The sequence below is a fragment of the Cutaneotrichosporon oleaginosum genome (assembly GCF_008065305.1).
Source record: "Cutaneotrichosporon oleaginosum strain ATCC 20508 chromosome Unknown ATCC20508_contig05, whole genome shotgun sequence".
NCBI lineage: Eukaryota > Fungi > Basidiomycota > Tremellomycetes > Trichosporonales > Trichosporonaceae > Cutaneotrichosporon > Cutaneotrichosporon oleaginosum.
Window position 1 is genome coordinate 2,020,178 of NW_027072174.1, and position 24,877 is coordinate 2,045,054.

Genomic DNA, 24,877 nt, shown 5'->3' on the forward strand with positions numbered 1-24,877 from the left:
ACAGCAGATCTGTCTGAGCCATCGCCGCCAACCGGCCGAGGCGGGCCGGTCTGTTCCCCTCTCAAGATTGTCACTGAACGCCCGTCACTCTTTCTAGCTTTGCCTCCACCACCTAGTTGCCTACCATCCCAAGAGTACTGTGCTACGCTCTAATCCACTCCAGGTCGGTACACGTCTGTAGCATCTTCACAACCTACAAACCCTACTCGAGCTCCTCGAGATCGGCCGTCTTCTTCTCCGCCTCGTCAAAGTTCTCCACCAGGTCGGGGATGTCGTCCTCGTCACCGACCTCACCGTCCTTCTTCCCCTTGGAGGCCTCGGCCTGGCGCTGGGTAAGCGACTGGTACGACTCAGCGAGGCGGCGGAGGTTGGCAAGCGAGTCCGGGCCAAGCTGGTTGAGGATGCCGGGAACGAGCTCGGTAAGCTCCTTGGTCTGGCCGGGGCCGTAGACCGCGAGAGTGTTCGAGGGGAGGGCGGCGTGGACGGCGACTATTGTCAGCGGGGTGAAAAGAGTGAAGGCGGGAGGAAAGCCACTAGCTGGGCGCTCAGCTCCTCCACTCACCCTTGGGGGCGCCGAAGTGCAGCACGTTGCCGTCCTCCTTGAACATGTTAACCTCCTCGACGCCGGTGATGGGCGAGACGCCGAGCTTCTTGAGCGCAGCCTGGAGCTTGCGGTCGTCGCCCTGCGCCGAGGTCACCGACTTCTTGACCTGCTTGCGGCGGGGAGTGCCCTTGCCGCCTGTGATGTAAATTGTGTCGAGATAGCGGGAGTGGAGAACAGGCGGGGTCAAAGGAACGTGGAGTAAGGAGAAGGAGGCATGTGTGATGTCGAGAGGAATAGAGTGTCAGCTATCTCACAAACACAGGTAGCACCGAGCTCCTGTCGCAAGAGCAGCGCCCGCGGACAACGCACCAATGCGGACCTGAGCCTGGAGCTTGGCGAGCTTGTCCTTGTCCATGCTTGTTTTGACGGCTGTAGGAGTCGATTAAAGTCGGTTGGAATAAGGCCGGTGACAGTAGGTGACAAACGAGAGCGTCAATCGTGGGCCGTTATCATCGGATCAGGCATAGCACAACAAGAGCAGCGACCAATCGTTATCATCGGAGACGTCGTCGTCGGCGTCGTCGTCGTCGTCGTCGTGTCGTGGTCACAGTGCAGCGAGTCGGCGCGCGGACCGGAGATCGGCAGAGACCGAGTGAGAGGAATAAGGGACCAGTTTCGACATTTCGTTTGCGTTTTCGGCGTCAGAGTTGCGGGCAGCGTCAGCGCATGTCCCTCCATATCGTCCATGTGCGTTCTCCTCTCGGCGACGGAGCGCTCGGCGACGTACCTGGCAGGTGTTGGAGGGGTGGAGGGGTGGATATGGAGGGTGTATGGATCAAGTCGCTTTCCAAGTGCCGGCGGACAGGCGGCGTTATCGACGGAAATATCGCCCACGGCGGCTGTGGCGGGTTGACGCGACTGATATCTCGCCGTCTCGCCACCCAACACAACAACCACTCGACTGGAACAACACACATCAAGCATTGACTTTCCATACATCCCTCGACATCGTGCAATTCTCTAATTTTTGACACCCTTGTATCAGCATACACCTGAGCATAGCGCGCGAGCTGTCCCCCGCCCTGCGCGCTCTAGACATCTCTCCCATCCACACCACCTCATCCCACCACCTCATCCCCCACCTCGCACGATGTTCATGCCCCAAGCGCAGCCTCATCTCTCCCGCTCTCATGGCCCTCCCGGCACTGCGCGCCGCGCGCGCGTTGGTGACAAAGAGAATGCGGGTGCACTCCCCTCCAAAACCCCATCTCGTGCGCCTCTGGGCAAGGCTGGGCCTTCCGGCCGCGCGCTAGGCGCACGCACCGTCGATCGCAACGTGCAGACGCAGAAGCCGTCCGAGGAGATCGCGCCGAAGCGATTGTTTCAGAACGACGAGAAGAAGAGCCAGAAAGCGCCGCTGCGCCTCAAGACGCCCGGCCCACGCATGAAGACCCCCGGGCCGCGGGCACATATGCGCACCCCCGCCCCGCAGATCTACCATGACGAGCCGACGCCCGCGCCCCTCCCATCGGCGCAGCGCACGCGACGCCGCTCACGCGCGAGTCTGCAGAGCCCGCCAGAGGACGCCGACATGTCCCTCGACTCAATCCTCGAAGTCGCAGTCGAGGTGGTACCTGAGTTGGCCGAAGAGGACGACTATGAGCTAGAGTATGCGCCGCCCACGGCGATCGACAGGCCGTACGTTCCCGAGTGGGCGGAGAGTATCCCAGACCCAGTGGAGACGATGGCGACACTGGCACAAATCCGGCCGATGAGCCTCCGCACCCCACCTTCCCCCGTACGCGACAGTTTCCACGTATCCGACATTCCCACAATCTCACTCTGTCCAGACGACGACCTCAACCACCCTCTCCTCCGAACGCGCAACAAGATGGCCACTCAGCAGAGCAAGGCCAAGGCTGTCTCGGCGCGTCCTCTTGTTCGGCCCTCGGGCATTTCAGCGCCGAGCAACGCAGCAAGCAGATCAGCAACTAGTTCGGCACTTCGCGCCACCGCGGCAACGGCCCGCCCTGCGACTGCAACTGGCGGCATCCGGTCCACGGCTGCGTCGGCGGCGCGCATCCGGTCATCAGCATCGGTGGCCGCCCCCAAGCGTCCAGTCTCTGCCACTGCTGCTGCGACGGCGGGTGCTTCAGTCCGCCCAGCATCCAGCTCCAGTGCCGCCCGGACGACATCCGGTGCTGGCCCCATCCGCACGGCGTCGAGCGCCGCTCCTCGCACCACCTCGGCGGCTCCTATCCGCCCTGTATCATCCCAGACGACTGCCAGCCGCTCCGTGCGGCCCGCTACCTCCGCCGAGGTGCGTACGGCCCTTCGCATCAACGGCACCGCCAGTGCCAGTGGCATCGCTCGCCCAACGGCTTCGCGGTTCACCCGCCTTCCTCCGCGCATCGGTAAGGTGGTCAAGGCTCCTCCGCGCCCAGCTTCGCCAGGGCCCGTGATGCCCGCAGCGGAGAACGACCTGCTGGACCTCGATCCTAGCGTACTGGACGAGAAGGACGCTGCGGCCAAGGTGGTCGAGGAGGTCGATGAGCCCTCGCAGGCTCAGGCTGAGAAGGTGCCAACCCCCATGCCCGTGCCGCAGGAGGAGAAAGGCGAGTCGATCGTCGCCCCCACCGTCCCCGAGCTGGCTCCTCGCACCCGCGCGGTCGTCTCCCCCGCGCCCGCTTCGCCCTGCCTTACACTATCCCCCGCAACCTCTCACCCCCTCGCACTCACCCCTACGCCACCCATGTCGCCGCTCATGTCCCCGCGGCTCGCTACCAGCCCGTTCCGTGACGACGTGTTTGATTTCGCCGCCCTCACGGCCGCCTTGCCCTCGATCGGGACCTCGACGCCCGAGGAACACATCGAGATGTCGCCGCTTGCCGAGCCGACCGAATTCGTCCCTACCCCGCCCGGCGGCCAGCCCGATCTCCTCGTGATCACGTTCGCGAACCGCCGCCTCGCGCGTATCTCGGAACGCACAGAAGTTGACTCGAGCTTCGACGACTCGTTCCACACGAGCTTTGACGCTTCGTTCGACGGTGCCGACGCCACCGGTTAGCTTGTCTCATTGTAGAGACTAGATCCAGCCCTCCCTCCCACTCTCAACCATCCACCAGCAACCCATTTAACACCTGTGCCTGTACCAGTTGTAACTTCTCATGCATGTCGCCCATGTCGCTGCTTCTTCCTGCTCGATGTCCTCATCACGCAACCACACACTCTCTCACTACAGAATAGGCGCCGACGTAGGCGCACCCGGCTGGACGGCCTTGTAGATCGACGGCTTAGGCTTGGCCTCCTTGGGCTTGTCCTTGGGGGCCTCCTTGCGGGGAGGGCGTCGTGGTCCACCGTTGGCCTCCTTCTCCGACTTGCGGCGCTCACCCTCACGAGGCTCACGCTCACCCTGGCGTCCTCCTTCGCGGGCTGATGTTAGCCCTGCCATTGATTTAAAAACTCACGAGCACCGCGTCCACGTCCTCCGCGCCCTCCACGCCCGCGCTGCACGCTCGCCCGCCGCGGGGCCTTCACCTCGAAACCCTCCTCGTCCACCGGCTTGCCCTTGCCGACCTCGGCCGCCTTGTCCTTCTTCGCGCGCGGTTTAGGCTTGCGCTTACGGCGCTCCGCGCCGCTCTCCTCGGCCGACGCGACGCCCGATGCCGCCGAGGCAGGCTCCTCCTTTTCCGACCCCACCTCGAGACTCTCTACGCCGACCACGACGGCGTCGATCTGCACCGTCACGTCGCCCTCCTCGGGCGTCGGCGACCCAAGTGCCGCCTCGAGAGGCGCAGCCGAGTCGTCGTCGTCCTGATCCGCCCAGTCCAAAGTCACCGACTGGCGCGACGACTGGAGTCAGCTTCTCCTGCCGATCCTCCACGGCGCAAAGGAACTCACAGTCACTTCCGTCACGGGCGTTTCCACTTCGATGGCGAAGTCGGAATCAGTGCTGGGCGCCAGCTCGTCCGCCTGCAGGAAGTTTAGAGCGACACCGCGCAGGAGCGGCGCATCGTCGAAGGGTCTAAGGCCGACCGTGGCCACAACGGGGGTGCGCTGTGGGTCAAACTCCGAGCCCTCTGGGGTGGTCTCGAGAGCATCGGCGACGCTTTGGGGCGGCTCGGGAACGGTGCTCTGCCCGTCGAGAGCGACACTGTCCTCGGTTCCAACCTCAGACTCCTCCTGGCTGAGTAGGGCGAGGAGGCGGTGGACGCGGACAGCCTCTTCATCCTCGTCGTCCTCCTGTATGTCGGAGGAGAGCGAGACAAGGACAGCATGCCCCGCGGTTCCGCCAGAGGTCAGATCATCGTACATGCGCGCGACACGCAGGATGTCGGTCGCGCGCACCTCGTCTTGCAGACGGAGGGGGAGGGCAAGGGGGGCGAAGGTGAGGTTCTCGTGGTCGTCGGGGCGCGCGGGGCGGAGGAGGGAGTGAAGTGAGAGGAAAGAGGCGAGGCGCGTGGCGGTGGTCAGCTGGAAGTCGGCGATGGCGGCCGCGACGCGGGCGTCGAACGCGCGTTCCGCGGCTTCGCGCTCCTCGCGTATCTTGGCGGCCGCTACGAGCTCTGCGTCCTCGACGGCACGCGAGAGCTCTTCGAGCTCCTTAGCGGCAGCCTCGAGCTGCGGAAGAGAGGCAATGCCGGCGCGCTGGTCATTGTTGAGGTCGGCGGGGGCCTTGGACTGGTAGCCTTTGAAGCGTTGCTGGAGTTAGCTCACTGATCATCCCTCCTTCAGCTGCATCCAGGCGTGGTTGAATGCTCAGCTCCGCTCACACATAACAACTCACAATCTTCTTGTTCAGCGGGCGCAGCCGCTTGGCAATAAGCTCCTCTACGGGCCCGCGGGCCTTCGTGTCGGCCATGCTTGTTTGTTAGAGAGTGTGTTTGGAGAGTGCAAGAGGACGAGGAGGATGTCGACGATGACATGGGCGGACTGGAGGGCGTCACTGGAGCCCCGCCCAAAACGCCGCGGCCCGGAGTTGTGGCATCCCTTCTCCCTCTCCCGCTTCTTGTTGTTGCTTTCCACTCGACTCTACAATGTCTTTCCAGCTCCCGGCAGGCATGCGCCCCGCCGCTGCTCCTCAGCAGGGCGGCGACGACCCGGAGGCCGCGCAGCGCCAGGCGGCGCAGGCCGAGGCGAAGCGCACCATGATCCAGGCAATGCTCGAGCCCGCGGCTCGTGAGCGGCGTGAGTGGCTGAGCGATCGTTGGGCGGGGGGCGGGGGGTGGGGGACGGAGGGAGGGAGGTGGGGAAGCGGCGTCGGAGCAAGAGACGTGTGTGCAAGGGCTCCACTGACCAGCTCGGCGACAGAGATGTTGGCAGATTGCTTGTTGCTGGAGCGAGATGGGGCGGGCCACTGCACAGAGTCCTTCTCGCCGAAGCGCTCCCTTGCCTACCGCCGCCTACTCCTCACAGCTCACCTCTCCCGCTGCGATATTTCGCCCGACTACACCGCCGGACGCTGACTCCAGTCTCCCGCATCTCTCTCACGCGACCTCAGCTCGCCGCGCAGGTAGAGGACCTCCTCGTGCGCATGGGCCAGCAGGGCCAGATTCGCGGACAGGTCACGGACGAGGCGCTCAAGGGTTTGCTGGAGCAGGTGAGTGTGAGCGGAGGTGCAGAGTGGAGCGGCGTGGCGTGTGCTGCACTCCGCGCAATGTTGTCGGGTGCACACAGCGGGCGGCGACCAACGGCCCGCGAGCTTTGTATCCAGTCATCGACCATGTCAATCAAGCAGCATGCTTTAGATCGCTCTCCTTCTCTCGCGCCTCGCGGAGCTCACACCAGGTCGCGGCTCCCGCCCAGTCGGCTCCCAAGCTCACGCAGACCTCGGCGCGCACGCGTACCCTCGGCGGCGGCATCACTGTAGGCTCGCCGCAAGTCCTAGCTCATGGCAGATCCAGCGCAAGCGCGACGACTCGGACTCGGACGAGTACGACCTCTAAACACCCCGCAGCTTTGTACATCAGTAGGCGTAATGGAGGCATCATGCAGAGCATTTGTTTCAGTTGCTCGCGATTGCTCACCTTGACTCGTATGGTCGCATGACGGGCATGAGCGGGTCGTGCGAAGTCGAGCGTGGGCCATGACGCAGCGAATTTGCGACCTCCACATCAACCTCCACTCGTCATCTCCGCAACTCTTCGTCTCTCGATCTCTCCATCAGCTCTATCCATCATGCCCCGCCTAGACGTCGAGACAGACGAGCAGCGCCGCGAGCGTCTCGGTGGGTGTTCTCTTTTCTCTCCTCTGTCTTGTCTCTCTTCTTTCTTATCCTCTCTGTCCCCTCTCGTGCTCTCTCCACTCCCCTCGTCTGCTCTCCGCTCCGCTCCTCACCTCCCCTCCCCTCCCTTCCTCGCCTTTCGTCTCCTCTCTCCCATCCCTCCTCTCTCCTCCACCTAATTCCACCCACTAACACCAGGCACCCTCTTCTCCGCCCTCTCCTCCCCATCTCCCCCCACCAACTCGGACCCCTTCCCGACCCCCAGCAAACCCTTCGCCATCCCCGAGAGCGACGGTACGCCTCACTTCTCCGGTTGCAGCTGACACCAGCGCTCGCGCGCGCCCGCGCCTTCCTCCCACTCATGGCGGCGTCGAATGCCGAGCTCGCAGCGCGGAAGGAGCGCGGCGAAGATGTGGCGATTGACGGGCGGCTGCGGCGGGATTTGGAGGCTGCGGGTGGGGAACGACAGGATGGTGAGGGCGAGGGTGAGGGGGAGGAGGGGGAGGAGAATGAGGAGAATGAGGAGGGGGATGAAGGAAGGCAGGGGACACATGTCGAGATGGACGTCGGGCTCGGCGTGTTCGACGTCAAGGGCGATGTGGCGGGGGACGTGGGGCCCGTCGTGGAGCGCGAGGCGGAGGTGTGGACGGGCCAGAAGGAGGGGGCGAGCAAGGCTTGAGTTCTGGTCGCCGCTAGAGAACTCGTGGATATGTACATGTTGGTTTGCGGCTCGTTGCGCGTCGATCTTGCGTGATCATTGCCGTGGCTGCGCCTCCGCCGCGCTCCCCTCACCAACGCCGTCCTGGCTGACAGCCCCCACCCCACCGCCGATCTATGAATACATCGCGACAAGATGCTACGGATGGTACGGATCGCATGAAGTGTTCGGCTCGCGCCAGACGCCATTACGCCTCGGCGTCCCGCATCGCCTCGTCAGCCAAGCGCTTGGCGTCGGCGTCGAGCTCCATCTCCGGCACGTCGACCTTGGCACCGACGGGGGCCTTGGCGTCCTCCTTGTCCTTTGGCGCGGCTTCGTTCGCGCCGCCGTGCCAGCCACCCTCGTCGTGCGCCGCGCCCGTTACTTCGAGCGCGCCGGCGTCGAGGCCCACTGGCGCCCGGTCGTCGGCGGGCACAGGCGCGTCGTCCTCCACGGGCGCGGGGCCCGCAGCAGCTGTGCTCTCCTGCATCTTGACCTCGTTGTTGGGGCCGAGGCCCTGCGTCTTCTCTTCTTGCGCGGCGTCGTCGCCGCCGTCAAACACGTTCTTGATCGGCTCAGGCGCCTCCTCGACCAGAGTCGTGTGGCTCTCCTGGTCCAAGTACACCGAGTGCGCGGGCTTGTGCACCGCGCTCTCGTCGTAGTACTGGTGCATCTGGTCGCGGAAGTCGCCGCTGGCATCAGTCGTGTTCACGGAGACTACGCACCAGCTAAAGTCCCACGTCTTGAGCCATCTTGCGTCCTCGCACTTGCGCTTGGTCCACGGCTTGGCGTAGGTGAGCGGGGAGAAGTAGTGCCACGACCAGAGGGCGAGAACGATGACGACAATGGCGAGCTGGAAGCGCGCGCGCGGGCGGATCCGCGAGGTGAAGTAGTCAAAGACGGCGCAGAACATGAGAATCGCAAACCACAGCGCCGGGAGGTAGTGGTGCAGGAAGAGCTGGCGCTGCATGAGGAAGAAGGGGAGGTAGTGCAGCGCCCAGCCCATGACGAGGAAGCTGCACACCTCGTCGTAGAATGCGGTTTTGGCTGCTGTCAGCGTAATCGCCAAGCATAGAACTCACCCTGGTGCAGGTCACGGTAGCCGCGCTTGGCGCGCAGAATGAGGATGCCGCGGAACGCGAGGTACAGGGCGATGGTGGCCGTCGAGCTCCACCAAATCACGGGGTTGCCGATGAGGTAGACCTGGCGGTGGTCCTTGACCCAGAAGTTGATGCCGCGGCGAAGCCAAGGCCAGCTCTGCGGGCGCGAGTCGTATGCGTGGCGGTCGGTAAGCCCGGCGTTGGTGCGCCACATGACGCCCTGCAGCTCGAGGAACTTGCTGATAAACCCAGGCCGGACGTAGTTGACCTTCTCGGCGTCGGGGGGCACTGTGGTCAGCTTTGCTCAGCGCAGAATCTCACGCTGCGGGTGCACGTTCGTCTCGATGTACCACAGCGAGTTGTCCCACGTCGGATTCTTGTTGCACGTCACCTCCTGCTGTTCAAAGCCCCACTCGGGGAGCTTGACCTTGTGCGAGAAGAGGTAGCAGCCAGTCATGGCGTGGCGGAGGCGGAAGTGGGTGCGGAGGGTGCGCAGGCGGTGGCGCGCCTGGCGGTCTTTGCCGCGCGTCTCCTTGACGATCTCGACGATGAAGTCGTCGTTGGCGTCGCCAGCAAAGCCGGGGAAGCCGTAGCCCGACACCTCGTTCTGGAAGTCGACTTCGGAGACGGGTGGGCGCACATCGTGCGAGTGCAGGCGCTTGTCGGACTCGACGTGCTCGAGGCGGATCTTGTTGCCGGAGAGCACGTACTCGAGCGGCAGCTCGTCCCACGGGTAGCTGACAGGCCCGTCGGGCTCGGACGCATTGACGATGCGCCAGACGTTGTTCTCGTCCTTGTGCGGGTACAGCGTGATCTGCTGCTGCTTCGAGCCGCCGGGGTAGGCGTGTGCGTGCGAGTGGAGGTACCCGCCCTGGGTGTTGACGTGCCGGATGGTGACGAGGGAGCCGTAGCCGACGTCGGCGTAGGTGTCGTCCATGCCGTGGCCGTCGAGAGTGTGCTGGAACTCGGAGGACATAAACCCGTCGCCGTCGCCCGACTGGTCGAGGATCCAGAAGTGGATCATGAATGTGAACATGTAGATGGAGATGGGGAGGACGATGAGGCAGAGCGTGCGCGCGGCAAAGTGGCGCGCCCACATGCGCGGCGTGACCTTGAGGTTGCCGAGAAGCAGCCACAGCTGGCGGATTGTGCCGAGGCCCACGGTCGCGATGGTGAACAGCCCGACCCACTTGCAGCTCGCGACGGCGCCGAGGGCTGCGCCCGAGAACGCGAGGTTGCGCCACCACGAGCGCGTAAACGCGCGGCCCTCCGAGTCGTCGTTGGAGAACCGCACCCAGAAGAAGATGGTAAGGGCGGTGAAGAAGACGAGGTACGAGTCGAGGAGGATGAGGCGGGACTGGGTGATCAGGGCGTTCTCGAACGTCACGAGGAATGCGCCGAGGATCGCTGTCGCGAGCGACAGGCGGAGCGAAATGAGAGTAAGGAACGTGAGTGGGACGAGCGCGAGGCCGAAGAGGGCGGGGAACGCGCGCATGATCATGTACGGCACCTTGGGCTCGAGGTAGTCCCTGCGGTCAGCTGGGCCTGGCGGGACGAGACACGACAACAACGCACTTGCCAATGTCCTTGAAGTCGAACTGGCCGTCGAAGCGGCCGAGCCAGGCGGAGAGGGTGACAAGGAGCTTTGCGAGCGGCGGGTGCACGTCCATGAAGTAGCGGCGGCGTATGTACTTTGCGGCGAAGCCGCCAAAGTGCACCTCGTCGAAGCTGGCGTCAGGTGAGGCGCGTCGGTACTCACACTACGGAGCTGGGGTGCGCGAGGTTCCACAGCCGCACAAAGCTCGCGACAACACACACGGCGCCGAGGATGATCCATTCGCGGCGCCGCAGGCCGAGCATGGCGCCGGCGCGCGCGCCGCGACGCCCGCCAAACGCCTCGGCTGGCTGGTCGCGTAGGCGGAGCTTGGCGTCGGCATCTGACTCTTTCGGCTTGTAGTCGGCGCCGTGTGCGTGGTGCGGCGCGTGGGCGCCGGCGCCCGCGCTCACGCTGGCGCTGGGAGGCACCCCGCTGGGCCCGCTGAGGGGCCGCCGTTGCTGAGGGGCGGAGAGCATGGTTTTGTGAGAGTGAGAAGAGAACAAGCGACGCGGAGATGCGGGACGCTGTCTGTCGTGGAAGGTTAGGCACAGCATGTCACGTGGCGACGCGATGTCACCGGACGGATGGAGAGTTGGGGGGAGGGATACGTACCCACTCCCGCGCCCGCACTGCGCTTGCGGGCTCCAGTCAAATCGCGCGCTCTGTCTCTCCTGCTGCAGCACTCGTACTCGAACAACATGCATGCCTAGAGACTAGATAACTAGATACTGCGTACGCCTGTGACCCCCACCCATCGCCCCGCTCTTCCCCACGCTCTCCTTACGTCGATATACTAAGCTTTGACAGTCCCTCCGCCACGCTCTTGTGATGCTCTGCCATGCCGCAACCAGCGCGCTGCGGGGTGGCGTTGCCCGGCGTAGGCGTCGCAGTGCCTGAGTGCGGCTCCACATTCTTGATCCACGCGCCCATGGCGCCGAGGAACCCCTCGTGGCGGAGGAAGCAGGCGCGCATCGTTCCCTTGCTCCAGAAGCGGATGGCGTAGCTGAGTGTTGAGATGGTCGCGGCATGCCCGCGGATAAAGCAACCGGAGAAGAAGACGCGGTCGAGCCCATACTTGGCCGCGTTCATGTACGCGATGTGTCCGATGTTGTTGCTGATCGCGTAGAGGAGGGAGCGCGCAATGTCCTCCTGCCGGAACGCCTTCTTGCGGTCGTTCTTCGCGCCGTGCTTGAACACCTTGCCGAAGCTCGAAGCGATCGTGCTGCTCTTCAGCCCGATCTTGCCGTAGTCTGTGCCGTAGATGTCGCCGACCAGCATGTCGACGGCGCTATTGTCGCCCTGCTCGGAGAGGAGGAGCATCTCGTCAAACGTCGTCGCGTCCGTCAGGAGCGAGAGTAGACCCCACAGCGTGCCTCCGCCCAGCGAGGTACCCGAGACACGCTCAAAGCTGCCGTCCTCATCGACCTTGACGATCGATACGCCGGAACCGATGTTGACGATCAGGCAGGGAAACACGGGGGTGTCGTCGCCCGCAGGCGCAAACGTCACCTGGTATGCCGGCGGCGTCGGCGATGGGCGTGGCAGCTCACTCGGCGGAATGGTGCGCGGCCCCTCAGGGTGCGACACCTTGTACACGAGCTCCTCGGAGAACCAGAATACTTCCTCTGGCACACGCGCTGCGAACCCCAGCCCGAGGATGAGGCACTCCATCTCCTCCTCACGCGTTACTTCCACGCCGAGCTCGCGGCTCAGCTCGTCGTAGAACTTGTGCGCGCCGCCGCCCGTCGCCATGACCTTGACCATCGACTTCATGCGGTCCAGGCTCACGCGGTTCGCCTTGGCGCTCTCGGCGATGAGGTCCTTGAGGAACTCGATGAGCTCCTCGACACATGCTGTCTCAAAGCGCGCAAAGTTTACCAAGCCGCCGGGGAGGGGGTCGGGGACACTCCCCCGTCGCCAGCGCGGGTCTCTGCTCCATCGCCGCCCCCGTGATCGTCTGGGTGGGGAGCGTTCGCGCACCTCGGAGAGGATGCCGGGGGTCAGGGCGCCATTGACGACGGGTCTGGGGCGCTCAGTTGTGCCATCAAGAAGGATCGAGTTCTCGGGCGAGGGAAGGTGGGTGGAAGATGAGCCTGGCGAGGTAAGAGTCTCGGAGGGCGCGAGGAATGGGGATGATGGTTGGGGAGGCGAGGCGGAGAGGGGCTGCGACGAGCGGGTAAAGTACACGACCTTGGCAAGGGATCCGCCGATGTCGATGGCGATGTGCGAGACGGGCTCGATGTAGTGCGGAAGGTAGATGCCCCGAGAGTCGCGTGTCTGGGGTCAGCGGGCGCCGAAGGAAGGTGGGTGGGGGTGGGGGGTTCATCTCTCGCAAATGAAGCGAGCGGGGCGCGTCGGAGTGGAGTGGGGGCAGCGTCTGCACGCTAAGCCGAGCGCCGCCCATGATGTAGATTGCGCCCGGCTCGGCGGGCACCGTCATCGCGGTCTCGCGAGCCACTCGCGTGCCTCTAGCCACATTCGCGTGAACCACCTCGGTCTCGGAAGATTGTGCCCGTGATCAGGTGACGAGCGGAGAAGACGCAGGCGGGTGTGACCTGCCTCCATACCCCGGCGCACATCCGTATGCTTTAACGGCGTCGGTGGTTTTGTGCAGAAGCGGGCTCGGAGGGGGCGAGCTGGTTTGGAGGGAAGGCGTCAAAATCAGACTCACCGCAGGACTCTCCTCCTGCACGATCTGGGCGCCGGTCGTGTCGACGGCGATGCGGCGCGCCTGCGGGATCGAGATGTCGGGGAGGGACATGCGTGGCGCGGGGTCGGCGGCGGTGAGCGGGGGCGTGGGTGGGCGCATGGGTGATGGGTGGTAGACGACGTGTTCTCGTTCTCGCTCTCGTTTGCTCTCGTTCGTTCTTGGGCGTTGGGCGTCGGGGCCAAGCGGGACGGCCGGGGATGCGCAATGGGATACTCCGTCTCCGCTCCGTCGGCTGGTGGCTGATATCAGTCGTGCGACTTTTGGCGCTCGCGCTCGGGCCAGTGGTACTCACCGCGACTAGAGTGTTCGAGGCGAGGCTCGAGGCGGGATCTGGCGGCGCGAGTGGGACGAGATTGGGCTCGGGCGGATAAGGACTTCTCCGCTGGGGGGGATGAGCAGCGAGCGATGGAGATGGAGGATCGAGCGCCGAGTAGCACAAAGAGAGCGAGCGGAGACTACGAGACAGCGAGGAGGTATTGCGAGGTGGTCTTGCGAGCTTCGAGCTGAATGAGATGGGGAGATGAGTTGAATCCAGAGCAAGCACGAGGAAGGCCCGCTCTCGGCTGATGCATCGGCCTGCACTACCGGGGATGAGCCTGGCACGGCCCCCATTGGCCGGACACGGAGTCTAATCATCTCCTAATGCTATTTGTGACTCTTACTAATGCTCTCGTCGTCGGACAATCGGGGGTAGAGTGTGTCAGGCTCAGAGATGCCCTGTGCCTGCCCTGTGCCCTAGGCATGTGGAGCGTGGCGGTGGCAGAAAGCGGCGGCAGAAAGGTTTGCTCGCGTCCATCTCATCCGCTCTCCCCCCGCTGCCCCCCCCATCAGCCCCGCCGAGCTCCAGTTTCTTGCCAGCACGTCGGTGGGGCAGCTCGTATTCATGCAGCCATTCACAGCGGGGGCAGTGCACATCCCCCGCCTCTTGGCCGCCAGCAGGTCCCACTGAGTCGATGTACAGTACGTGACACTGGGTCACTGCACGGCCAAGCCGGCTGTTCTTATCGTGTTTCCGGCCATCCGGCACACCTCGCACACGACCACTCGCCAGTCCCGGTCAGATAGGCCCCCCGCCTCAGGAACTGCCCACCTGCCTCCCATGCCTTATGTCAGCCGCCGGCCGCGGACTCGGTATCTCGCCATCTCACTCCGCACCGGCCATGTCCGCACAATATACATAGCCGGGAATCGTGATGGGCGGTATGTCAAGGTCGGTCAAGATGCCAATCTCCGAGATAAACCTAGTTGTAGATGAGGAGCGGCAGGATGCGCTCTTGCTGGCTGTTAGCTACATCATGACGCGCGCCAACTCACGTTGAACAGGAAGTTGTTCGCCATATCCTCGGCCTCCAAGAACCGCGTGGGGTACACTACCAAGTGGCCGCGCGTCTCGTTCAGCAGCGCCTCCATCTCCTCCATCTCCCACTGCTCCCATGCATCGTTCTCCCCGCTCGGCTTGCGCTCCCCCGCCTCCTTTTGATCCACCTTCGGCGAGCCTTTGGGGCCGGGGCCGCTGGCACCAGCTCCAGCTGCGCCCGCGGTAGCATCGCTGCCCACGCTCTTGCCGCCCACAGACTTGCGGTCGCCAGTGACGCTGCCCACCGCCGAGAGCACGGCGTTGCCCGCCTCGGCAAGGTTGCTCGGCGGCGCCGTCGCGCCCCACCGCCCCTGCGTGCTCCCGTCCATCGCCTTGCCGCTGTCCGGCGCGTCCTGGCCCACGGGGCCCACTGTGCCGCCGCCGTCGCCGCCCTGGTCGTGCGTCACCTTGGTGCCCGAGCCACTCGCGTCCGGCGGCGCGATCTCCGTCCGCCCAAACTTGTCCATGTGGTTCGCGAACGCCTTGTACTGCGCCCACGTTGTCACGAGGTCGTCTGGGATGCAGCGGAACACCTTGCGGAAGATTTGCGTGTTGTGGACCGCAGTCGCGACCCACATGTCGTTCCAGAAGGTGTCGTCCAGCGGGTCGTGGAATCTGTTGGCGTCAATCTTGGGCGTCGGCGTCGGCATGTTCCACGGCCCCATGCCGGGTTTGGCGTTCAAGTGTTTCCGCAGCACGCCGCGCGCCTTGACTGCCTCGTGGTCCTCGGCCATGGTCGGCTCGTCGCGCGGCACGTCGTGGTCGCCCTCAATCGCGTTTGCCGGCTCGCCGTACATCTCAGTGCGCGGCTGCTCGTTCACAGCCTTCTCGTCCTGGGGGTGCACCTCGGCCTCTTCTGGGCCTTCTCCCTCGTCTGCCATGTCCTGCAATGGCTTGCCGTGCTCCGTCTGCTCGGTCGGTCGGCGGGCAGCAATTGCACGCTCCTCAAGCGTGGGCACGACAGAGGATGCAAAGCCCTGGATGACCTTGCCGTCGAGGCCGACGTCCTGCCGCTCACTCGTGTCGCCGGTGGGGCCGCCGCCTGGGCCGTCGTGCTCTCCAACATGGGTGTTCTTGAGAAGCTCGCCCTGAGCGGCGGCGACAGGATGCTTGAGCTTCTCGGCGGTCTTGTGCACGTCATTCCGGATGTTTTCCCCCACACCCTTGGTGATGCCGCGCACGGCCGTCGACACAGTCATCTTTAGTCTACTGCCGGCCGTGCTCTTCTTGATCCGCGAGATGCCACGGCCCATCTTACGCTCGTCCTGCTCGTTGTCTGGGTCCCAGAGCGCGACGTCCTCAACATCAGCCACCGGCTTGCGGAGCATGAGCTCGTCCTCCTCGATCGCGTCGACGTCGACGCCAATATGCTCGCGCATGAGCCGCATACGCAGCGTATGCGCGTACCGCCCGACCTTGAACGGCTTTCCGGCCATGGTGCCGTCGATCATGTCCGTGTCACGCACAACCGAGATCAGCTCCGAGTCGCGGTCACCGCGCTGCGACCGCTCGTTGATATTGGCCGAGCCGCATAGTACGAGGCGGTCGTCGACGATCATCGTCTTGCCGTGGATGTACACCTGCTCGGTAGTGAGGGCGCCCGACTCGAACTTGCCCCAGCCGCGCAGCGAGAAGAAGCTGATGTAGTCGTCGGGGTTGATCCCCTCCTTCCTGAGCCGCGAGAAAATCGAGTGTGTGCCACGGCAGATTGTGCGGTTCTGGCACTCGAGAATGAGGCGGACCGAGCTCGCCTCGCTCGCGTCGACGGGGTGGGTGTAACCAGGCAGGAGTGGGATGACAACACAGGCACGCCACCTCTCGCCTGCGCGGTGTGCGCGGATAATGCGCTGGACGAGAGCATCGCCGATGCGGTTCTCGATGGGTGTGCCATCCACGATCGTCGACGTGATGAAGAATTGATTCTCGATGTACACAAAGTGTTCGGACAGCTGGATGGCTGGGTGTCAGTCACAAACGAGCTGTAAGACTTACACTTCACATAGGCATTCTGCACCGAGTGCTCGATCTTGGACATGGTGCCCATCGACCACGGGCCGACGGAGCGGCAGATCTGCACCTCGCACGTGCCCTGCAGGCCGAGATCCTTGAGCTCGCGCTCGGTGAAGTCCGCAGGCGGGAGAAGGAACGGCATCTTGCGCGTGTGATTCTTGATGCGGAGCAGGTAGTTCCACCGCTGGATGAAGTGGCGGCAGAGGTCGCGTGCCGGCTGTCCGACGAGCGACAAACCCACGTCGTGCCACGGCATGCGCGGCGTCTTGTGGCGGTCGATCGAATCCTCGAACGGCTTCTCGAGGTCGCTGAACTCGGCGACGCGCTCGTTTGCATAGTCCTTGCCGCGCCAGACGGGGGCGTTGGGTCCAGTATCCGCGGTAAAGTCCTCGTCGGTGAGGATATGCTGGCTCGTGTCCCAGCGGCCGTAGCATAGGTCGAGACCGCCCATGAACGCGATCGTCTCGTCAATCACGCAGAGCTTTTCGTGGTGTGACCAGTAGAATGTCCCGTTGGGCAGATGCGAGGGCGAGCGCTGCATCATAATGTTGGGGTGCAGGCCCGTGAGCGTCTGCTTGACGTACTGGCTCGCAACGGGCGTGGCCTTGGCCAACACCTCGTTGTAAATGATGATGAAGATACGCACGCCTTCCTCAGCCTTGCGTTTGAGCAGGTTGTCGAGTCGATATCTCTCATCACCTGGCCGGCGGAGGTAGAGCTCGGGCGAGATCCACCAGTCGTGGATGTAGATGCGTGACTTGGCCATGTTGATCGCGCGACTAAGGTTCCAGAAGTAGTCGCGGCCATCGACCATCCACTGCGCAGCCACGTTTACACGGATAGGCGCGAACGAGTCGAAGCGGTTCCGCCCCGCCCATATACACTGCATAGCGACACGCTCCATCGAGACGATGAACTGGTGCATCGCGCGCTGGTGTCAGTTGTGGCGTCGCTAGGCCAACTCACAGCATTCTTCGCCTGCAACCTCAAGCGGCGCTGGGCATTGGAGATGTAGAACGTGTGCTGCGACGCATTCTTGTTACTCCCGCTCTCGTCGTGCGCCTCGTGAGCCTCGGGATCCTCACCCGGAATCTCACTCTTGCTGGAGCTGTCAGTGAAACAGGGGCTGCCGACGCACGACTTGTGGGAGAGCAGATGCAGGCCCTTGCGGTAAGCGCGTTTCGGCCGCTCAATGGTGAAATCGGTGTCAATCAGGAAGACATCGTAGATGTCCGTCTCGGCGGGACCATCGGTCGCGACGCAGTACGACTCGCGGACGATGAACCACTTTGGTGTGCGGCTGATCTTCCACTTGCTCGGAAGCAGGCCGGGCTGGTTGCTTTTCCGGCTGACCTGAGTTGAAGGCAGCTTGAGGAAGCCAGCCTTGCCCTGGAAGCCGCCACGGGGTGCGAGAGCGACAGTCAGTGCTGATAGCTCGAAGAAGATGCACAGACGCGTCGACTCGGGGCGGAACATGACCGCGCGGATGAGGTCGATGAGATACTGCTGCAGCAAATCGCGAATGACAGGCCCCGAGTCCTGTCTGCGTGGCTGCGGGTGCTTGTCCTTCTCAGAGTGCCGCATAGACCGTTCAGCGTCTTGAACCTCCTCAGCCGCCTTCTTGAGTGCCGTCTGTGTATCGCGTGCCCAGTATGGTAGAGCTAGAGTTAGCAAACCTCTCGCGAACAAGCTCACCATTACGTGGGAAATCGGGAATGTCAACATGTCGCACGTTGCTGCGGGTAACGCGGTGGCCCAGATTGGCAGTCTTGTAGTGTGTGTGGAGTGACAGGAAGTCGCGCACGTCGCGGTACACAACCCACTTGATAGCGCCGTCACCGTACTCGCACTCGATCTTATACAGCTCCTTGCCGGTGTTGCGGCCGCTGTTGCGAATGCTCACCGAGTCGCCGATGCGGAAGCGGAGGTTGCCGAGAAGAACGGGGACGGCGCGGTGACCTTCGTCATCGCGGTCCAGCCACGTCTTGAGGATCATCACCGGCAGCTGCCCCGCGAGCATCTCATTCGTCATTGATGGCGCGCCAACGTCGACCTTGGCAGGCTTAATGTGGCTGTTCTTGCCACCGCGGCGGAACTGGTTCATGAGCTTGAGACCGGTACCGCCATGGCGTTTCTCGGTATGCGTCGACGAGGAGACGTCCCCTGGTGTATGCACGTGTGGCGTAGAGTGCCCGTTTGCGGTGAATCGCTTCCGCATTCTAGGCTTCTTCGGGTGATGGTGTGTTGTACTTGATTCACCGACCTTGGCGCCAGCGGCTGTGCGCCACTGCCCGCCGTCTTGTGATGGTTCGTCGACGTCCTCCCAACCCTGGTCATCCCACTTGCGATCGGCGCGGTCGCCAACGTTGGGAGGGATACGGCCTATCCCATGCGCAGCGAACTCCATGTCCAGCTCGGACTGATTTATCGGCTCACGCTTCTCGCCGTCCGGGGTCTCCAGGATGCCACTGATAGGCGTCTCGACGAACTCGCGCTCCCCATAAGGGGAAACGACGAGCCCCTGTTTGGCCTTTTGGCCCAGGTCGTTCTCGACGTTGTGAAACTGACTGTCAGCGCGACACAGGGGTCAGCCTACCTGTAGGTGCACAATGCGAGGGGTGAGCTCGATGTTGTTCTGCGGTCCCGGTGGCTCCTGCGGGTGGACACCGGGAATAGCGACAGTCTCGCGGCCAAGCTCGTCGACTTCACGAGGAGCGACGTCGGTGTGCATGAACGCCTTGGGCTGACCGTCGTTGAACTCCTGGCTGCGTCGGTAGGTGTAGTCGTCATGCTGCCCCTCGACAAGACTGTTGCTGAGGCGCTCCTCATGCTGACCCGCGCCCTGACCTGTGGGCCCCTCCTGCTGGCTGTCGGACGTCTGACGGTCGAGAGCATCGCCTCTAGGCCCCCTTGGCAGATCGTGTTCGTGGACTCTGTCGTCGCCCCTCGGAGAGCCTGGCACAAACCGGTGCTCCACCCCGTGCCGGACGGCCTGGAGATGTGTGGCATGCCCCATGTCGACGTCTGCCGGGCGTTCCTTGCCGTCTGTCAAGATGCGAGGTACCGAATCAGGCCCGTCGTCGCCCAAGTCGATGACGACATTGTGGATGCTGCCTCCGTCTTCGGCAGTCACGGCGTCTTCGCTGCGCAGTGAGCTCACGTCGGAGGGCGGGGCGCGGTGGTATGGGGTGCGATGGCCATTGGAGTGTCCGTTGGCGGTAGTGGGTGATGTACGGAGGTTCTTCTTGAGGCCGGTATCTGGGATGGCTACAGAAGCTTGTTGGTCGGTATTGGAGAGTTCCTTGTCGGCTAGGAAGGTGAAGTCCTTGTCCATATTGATCTCATCGTTGATGATCTTGCCGAGGATTTTTGCGGTGTCCTCTTCGGCCATGGGGTTGGGGTGGTGTTGTGGTGGCAATGGAGATACGGGCTGGGACAACATGGTGGTGGTGGACGAGTGGGTGGTAAAGGGAGGGAGGGGGCCGAGGGGTGTGAATGATCAAGGCCAGCAAGGCCAGATGAGACGGAGTTGGATGCGTGGTGGTGATAGTCAAGAGCTCTGTGACTCTGGCCTTGATCGTTGAATGGTGAGAATCAAGAGAGAGAAACAAGCAGGATGCAGGATGAAAGTAGTGACGAGTGGAGGAGGATGTTGGCATATGTTGGGTTGACACGGGCTATTTTCACCAGAAAATGAGACTGGCAATGACGTTTCACAGACGCGGATAGACGACTGCGCGACGAGGCCCCGCACGGGTGTACAACGTCGCGTGATGAGCGCTCGGCGGGTGGGGGAGAGCGGAGTAGGCGGAGAGCGCGGGAGAACAAAAGGACGACCGAGTTGAGCGGGATGCTGCGGCGCTGCGGATCAACTGCGGCACTCGATGAGAAAGAGCCAAGAGCCAAGAAAGTGCGACGCCGCGACCCGACGGATGGCAGGAGGGGAGATGATGTCATTATCATCGGACACGCGTCAGTCCAGGCCACGGGGGCAGATGTTGTCGACTCTTTAACCCGCGGTCAGCGGGAGTATATATCCGATATCTTCAAAAGCCTAGTAATACCTGCTGGTGGCAGAATTTGATTCCATCTTCGCCCATCCCGGGACCAGAGCCTGGCGGAAACGAGGCGTCGCTGACACCAGCACGATTACGCTCGGCCCGAACGGCTCGTCCGTAACGGGCGACATGGGACATGGCGCGCGTGCACAGCAGCACCACAACTTGCTCGCGCCGCTCGGGCAGTATCTCGACTCGGACGTCCGCCTCGTCATCTCGAACCACGACCAAGGTAGCCATATCCTCAACGACGAGCTGCGGCACGCACTCCTCGACCACGCGGCGGCCGGCACGCTGATCGACACGGAAGAGCTCAGGCGCCTCGAAAACGCCAGAGACTACGGGCTTGGCCTTCTCGTCGTGTGTCCCGCCGACTCGCCGGCGCGGCGCGCCCAAGCGGCCGTGCGCGCCGGCAACGTGTCCGCGCCTATGCCGTATGCCGCCCAATTCGCCGATGAGCAGAGTAAGTCACCGCTTCTACAGAGCCTGACATCAGCGACGTTCGTGTATGACCCCCGGCCGAAGATGAACTTCTGCCACGCGCCCGAGCTGCTCGACCTCCACGGCGCAATGAGCTGGCATTTCCGACGCCACTGCAACCTCCGCCCGCTGTTCCAGCAGAGCAAGCTCGCACAGTGCAGCGACATGGTGCTGACGCCGCTCGGGGGTGTCGCGAATGCCACAAGCCCCGAGGGGATGCGGACCTCGTCCGAGTGGGCGGACAAGACGGTGCGCAAGGTGTTCTGGCGCGGCTCCATGACCGGCGACCACTACTCGGCGAAACAGGCGAACCGGGAGACGTACAACTGGCGGCACTCGCACCGGCCACGCCTGCATCTCTTCGCGAACAATGCGAGCGGGGATGCGCGGGTGTGGGTGCGCGCCGCAGGCGGTGGGTGGGAACAGCGCACGTTCGCCCAGGCCGAGCTCAGCGAGAAGTACCTCGACGTCGGATTGGCGGGCAAGGTGTCGCAGTGCGACGAAGACGGGACGTGTGAGGAGATGCGGGCCGAGATCGCGTTCAAGGAGCACGTCAAACCCGAAGAAGCGAAGAAGTACGCCTATGTCATCGACACGGACGGAAACGGGTGGAGCTCGCGCTTCCACCGCCTCCTGTCCAGTGGTAGCATGGTCATCAAAACGACGATTTATCCCGAGTGGATGACCGACTGGCTGACGCCATGGGTGCACTATGTGGTGAGTTGACGTTGAGGAAAAGCGTGGAGTCGAGGCGCACATGACTCACACCAGCCCGTCCAGGCCGACTACAGCGATCTGTACGATGTCATGTCGTATTTCGCAGGCTCGCCTGACTCGGAAGGCGCAGACGTAGGCGATGCCGCGGCCCGCGAGATCGCCCAGGCCGCGGTACAGTTCACGCGCACACATTGGCGGTGGGAGGACATGCAGGCGTACATGCTGCGCATGGTGCTCGAGTATGCGCGTCTGGGGGCCGATGACCGGCGGGCCGCGAGTTATCTTGGAAACTCGCGCATCGTGAGGCAATGACAGAGAGAGGTGACACTGGAGATAGAGCATGGACCCTTCATTCATAGAGACTTGTATGCATTTGCTGTTGCGTTGCTCGGGTCGCCACGTCCTTCCCGCCATACCGCGGATGCTCCCCCAGACCTTGCCACGAACAGCGCGGAAAGCGCAGGGATGGGCCGGCGCAATGATGGAGCACCTCGTAGTTAGTCTTGTGTACAAGCCCAACAAGTGTTTCCGTTGCACTTCTGAACTGTCGAACAGACCACCTTCGATTACTGTCGAGCCGAGGTCTACCCGTCAAGCTTGGGAGAGCTTAACCAGTATACGTGTGCGCACTCGGCCTATGCCAAAGAGTGCTCTGTGGCCTCTGTCTTCACCGATGAGATGCGGAGGTTTTGGACAGCTTCATGCAAGGGGGGTTTTACCCATGTCTTCTGGAGCGAGGGCAAGAAAGAGATGTATTGCGTGAAGATCAGGTGATGGCTGCCGCATGATAACAGTGGCTCGGCAACTGTGGCGCCATCACGACGGCTTATACCAGCTGCGTTTCAACATGAACCGCCATATCACAGTCCGTTGGGATGAGTACCGGCACTCGATTGCATGGACTGCTGTCAACCAGCAGCCGCGCCCCAGCCCCATGCCCCTCGAAATCCATCACCTCACGGTCGCATGGGCGCACCATCCTTGTGCCCCAAGCGTACCTGCTCAGCAAACGGCCACTCTATGCATGTGCTATGTACTAGGCCCCGCCTCGCTTCTTCCGAACAGCGGCGACTCGCTCCCCTCCCCCCGTGCCTCTCGGTGCTCGCGCTCCGGCTCGTCCTCCGCCTCCCACGCACTCCGCAGGCGGCTGAGCTCGCCCACGAGGGACCACACGACGTCGTCCACGTCCCGGAGCGCCTTGAGGCGCGCATCTAGTGCCACGCGCGCCGCCTCGGGCGTGCGCGCCACACCCGTGTGCGGGGGAGGTAGGGCGTGCGGCGTGAGCAGGATGCGGTGGGTCGCTGGCGCGTCGAACGCGTCGGGGTCGACCGCGCGTCCCTTGCCCTTGTCAGGTTTAGATGAGGAAGCACTCGTGCCAGCATTGAAGCGGCGCAGAGCTGCAGCAGCCGCCGCCTCGCGAAGTGGCACATCGTCGTCGTCGTCGTTATCGACTTGATGCCGAGGCGGGGTAGGGACGCGCGGCGAGCCTGTTGACGAAAAGACGATGGGCGCTTGGGACGCGGCCGGCGTCACGGCCCCACTTGGGCCACTGCGCGCTCTCTCAGAGGGCGCCGCGCCTAGGGGAGGCGGAGCGAAACGGCCCGGCACGATGGGCGCGCCCCAGATTCCGCGCTGGAGGCGCGCGTCGTCGCTGTCCGTCTCTGGCGGGGCTGATGCGGTGCGCGGGGGGCGATGCGGCGGGACATGAGCCGGCGCGTCGCCGTTGACGCCGGGAAGCCTGAAGTATTCTTCAAAGGCGGAGCGCATGCGGTCGGCATCGTTCTCTGGCAGACCCACGTCGTCTTGCGGCACTGGTGCGGGCACCGGCGGCGGCGGGGGAGGGGTGGTGCGCGTCGGGGCGAGAACGTCGCGGCGGCACGTTGGGCAGATCTGCTGCCTTTCGAGCCACGATCGTAGGCAGTGGAAGTGAAAGACGTGGCCGCAAGCCAGCTTTTTGGGCGTCTCGTTCGGCCCCTCTGCGTTCGCTGGCTGTTCCGCCACCATCTCCTCACGGCAGATGATGCAGGTGTGGTCGCCTAGGCGGGCGAGTTCATCCGCCGTCGCGTCGGGATATAGCTCATCCATGTTGCGCGTGGCGCGGCGGTACCGCACCAAGTCGGCGCCGCGTGCCAGAAACGAGCGGAGTGTCATGTACACGTCGCGGAGGATGTGGACGGGAAGTCCATAGTTGAGGAAGATGACAATGAAAAAGGCAAGGTACGTGAGGAGCTTGGCGAAATCTGAGTCAGCGACGCCTGGAGTAGAACGCACCAACTGCGAGATCAATGTAGAAGAGATACATGCTCTTCTCCTCCCAGGGAGGAGCGTCCGCGCGCCCCCTCGCCCGGTGGAGATCCGCCACTCCGACGGCGTACCGCGCCCACGTCCCCGAAATAGCGGCAACGAGGATGGCGAACTCGCTGGCAAACAGCACCATGGCGCTGACGCCCATCACCATGACGTGCTCCATCGAGTACAGAAACAGCAGGACGTCGAATGTCGTCAGGAGCGCCAACACGGCGCCGAGGCGTACGTGGAACCATGCCGGCGGACCAGGCGGGGGCACCTGGTCAATGTAGTCGACGCGGTCGGCCGAGATCCAGTGGAAGCACTTGAGGAAGACGAGCGCCGAGTAGAGGGCCAGAAAGGAGGCGCTGAAGTCGTCCCGGAATATTGTGAGGGCAAGGAGAGACTCGGTGAGGAATATCCAGAGGCGCTCGAACATGTGTTCATACTCGATGGGACGGAGGTCGCCGAAGAAAAGGTGCTTGAAGCCTACGCCGAGGATGACGCCGATGAAGAGGCAGAAGTTGGCGAGGACCTGGTATGAGTAAAGAGACTCACAGAGCGCGCGAGGGCAGTAGAAGGAGGTAAATGGGCTCGAGATGTGGATAAGAGTGCTCACACGACGAGCCCATCGTCACTTACCATTAGACTTCCTCCGCTGCGCCCAACTGACACCGCGGCGGCATAGAAGTTGGGGCGTGTGGTGATGGCGCCGCCGACGACGGCGCCGGCCAAGGCGGTGGAGATGAGGCCGTACGCTGCGAGGCGGGGGACGGGCATGTTAGTATGGCATGGGAGAGGGGGTGGATGAAGAAGAAGGAGAAAGGGGAGATGAGATGTGGAGGTTGGACACGCGTCATGACGTGGCGGTGGCAAATCGCCGAGGTGGGCCGAGACGTGCGGACGACTTTACAAGCATCCCATGCTGTTGTTCTCCGCTCTCTCATCGCTCCAGTCGCCGCTCGCCGCTCGCCGCTCGCCGCTCGCTTCGCTCTGCTCACCCCCGGTGCTCGTAGTATTCCATGACTGATGCTACAATCAAACCCAACATCACGGACATGAACGAACGTGGGCTTCTATCCGCCGCCAGCGTCGTGC

At 63.4% G+C, this 24,877-nt stretch overlaps 11 protein-coding genes across 11 annotated transcripts; 5 read left to right on the plus strand and 6 right to left on the minus strand.

The window, feature by feature from the left end:
- Nucleotides 1-202: 202 nt before the first annotated feature.
- Nucleotides 203-959, minus strand: COLE_06328 (uncharacterized protein; the record flags this gene model as incomplete). Its single annotated transcript, XM_018421364.2, has 3 exons — nt 203-489; nt 563-739; nt 914-959. 3 exons carry the CDS (start codon nt 957-959, stop codon nt 203-205), a joined length of 510 nt encoding a protein of 169 aa, XP_018278969.1.
- A 735-nt stretch (nt 960-1,694) lies between these two features.
- Nucleotides 1,695-3,611, plus strand: COLE_06329 (uncharacterized protein; the record flags this gene model as incomplete). Its single annotated transcript, XM_018425376.1, has 1 exon — nt 1,695-3,611. One exon carries the CDS (start codon nt 1,695-1,697, stop codon nt 3,609-3,611), a length of 1,917 nt encoding a protein of 638 aa, XP_018278970.1.
- Nucleotides 3,612-3,779: 168 nt separating this feature from the next.
- Nucleotides 3,780-5,405, minus strand: COLE_06330 (uncharacterized protein; the record flags this gene model as incomplete). Its single annotated transcript, XM_018425377.1, has 4 exons — nt 3,780-3,976; nt 4,012-4,396; nt 4,445-5,245; nt 5,331-5,405. The coding sequence occupies 4 exons, from the start codon at nt 5,403-5,405 to the stop codon at nt 3,780-3,782; spliced, it is 1,458 nt and encodes a 485-aa protein (XP_018278971.1).
- Nucleotides 5,406-5,580: 175 nt separating this feature from the next.
- COLE_06331 (uncharacterized protein) lies at nt 5,581-6,489 on the plus strand (the record flags this gene model as incomplete). Its single annotated transcript, XM_018426670.2, has 4 exons — nt 5,581-5,731; nt 6,016-6,143; nt 6,332-6,409; nt 6,442-6,489. 4 exons carry the CDS (start codon nt 5,581-5,583, stop codon nt 6,487-6,489), a joined length of 405 nt encoding a protein of 134 aa, XP_018278972.1.
- A 232-nt stretch (nt 6,490-6,721) lies between these two features.
- Nucleotides 6,722-7,446, plus strand: COLE_06332 (uncharacterized protein; the record flags this gene model as incomplete). Its single annotated transcript, XM_018426671.2, has 3 exons — nt 6,722-6,770; nt 6,966-7,061; nt 7,097-7,446. The coding sequence occupies 3 exons, from the start codon at nt 6,722-6,724 to the stop codon at nt 7,444-7,446; spliced, it is 495 nt and encodes a 164-aa protein (XP_018278973.1).
- A 226-nt stretch (nt 7,447-7,672) lies between these two features.
- COLE_06333 (uncharacterized protein) lies at nt 7,673-10,637 on the minus strand (the record flags this gene model as incomplete). Its single annotated transcript, XM_018423152.2, has 6 exons — nt 7,673-8,156; nt 8,190-8,511; nt 8,547-8,852; nt 8,886-10,093; nt 10,140-10,292; nt 10,324-10,637. 6 exons carry the CDS (start codon nt 10,635-10,637, stop codon nt 7,673-7,675), a joined length of 2,787 nt encoding a protein of 928 aa, XP_018278974.1.
- Nucleotides 10,638-10,941: 304 nt separating this feature from the next.
- Nucleotides 10,942-12,970, minus strand: COLE_06334 (uncharacterized protein; the record flags this gene model as incomplete). Its single annotated transcript, XM_018423153.2, has 2 exons — nt 10,942-12,438; nt 12,833-12,970. The coding sequence occupies 2 exons, from the start codon at nt 12,968-12,970 to the stop codon at nt 10,942-10,944; spliced, it is 1,635 nt and encodes a 544-aa protein (XP_018278975.1).
- A 543-nt stretch (nt 12,971-13,513) lies between these two features.
- On the plus strand, nt 13,514-13,936 carry COLE_06335 (uncharacterized protein; the record flags this gene model as incomplete). The annotated part of the gene is made up of 1 exon (XM_018427472.2): nt 13,514-13,936. The coding sequence occupies one exon, from the start codon at nt 13,514-13,516 to the stop codon at nt 13,934-13,936; it is 423 nt and encodes a 140-aa protein (XP_018278976.1).
- A 176-nt stretch (nt 13,937-14,112) lies between these two features.
- COLE_06336 (uncharacterized protein) lies at nt 14,113-19,680 on the minus strand (the record flags this gene model as incomplete). Its single annotated transcript, XM_018423154.2, has 6 exons — nt 14,113-14,148; nt 14,186-16,185; nt 16,221-17,169; nt 17,205-17,899; nt 17,934-18,801; nt 18,835-19,680. The coding sequence occupies 6 exons, from the start codon at nt 19,678-19,680 to the stop codon at nt 14,113-14,115; spliced, it is 5,394 nt and encodes a 1,797-aa protein (XP_018278977.1).
- A 745-nt stretch (nt 19,681-20,425) lies between these two features.
- On the plus strand, nt 20,426-21,805 carry COLE_06337 (uncharacterized protein; the record flags this gene model as incomplete). Its single annotated transcript, XM_018421365.2, has 3 exons — nt 20,426-20,759; nt 20,793-21,493; nt 21,548-21,805. 3 exons carry the CDS (start codon nt 20,426-20,428, stop codon nt 21,803-21,805), a joined length of 1,293 nt encoding a protein of 430 aa, XP_018278978.1.
- Nucleotides 21,806-22,522: 717 nt separating this feature from the next.
- On the minus strand, nt 22,523-24,559 carry COLE_06338 (uncharacterized protein; the record flags this gene model as incomplete). The annotated part of the gene is made up of 3 exons (XM_018421366.2): nt 22,523-23,733; nt 23,765-24,314; nt 24,422-24,559. The coding sequence occupies 3 exons, from the start codon at nt 24,557-24,559 to the stop codon at nt 22,523-22,525; spliced, it is 1,899 nt and encodes a 632-aa protein (XP_018278979.1).
- Nucleotides 24,560-24,877: the final 318 nt, after the last annotated feature.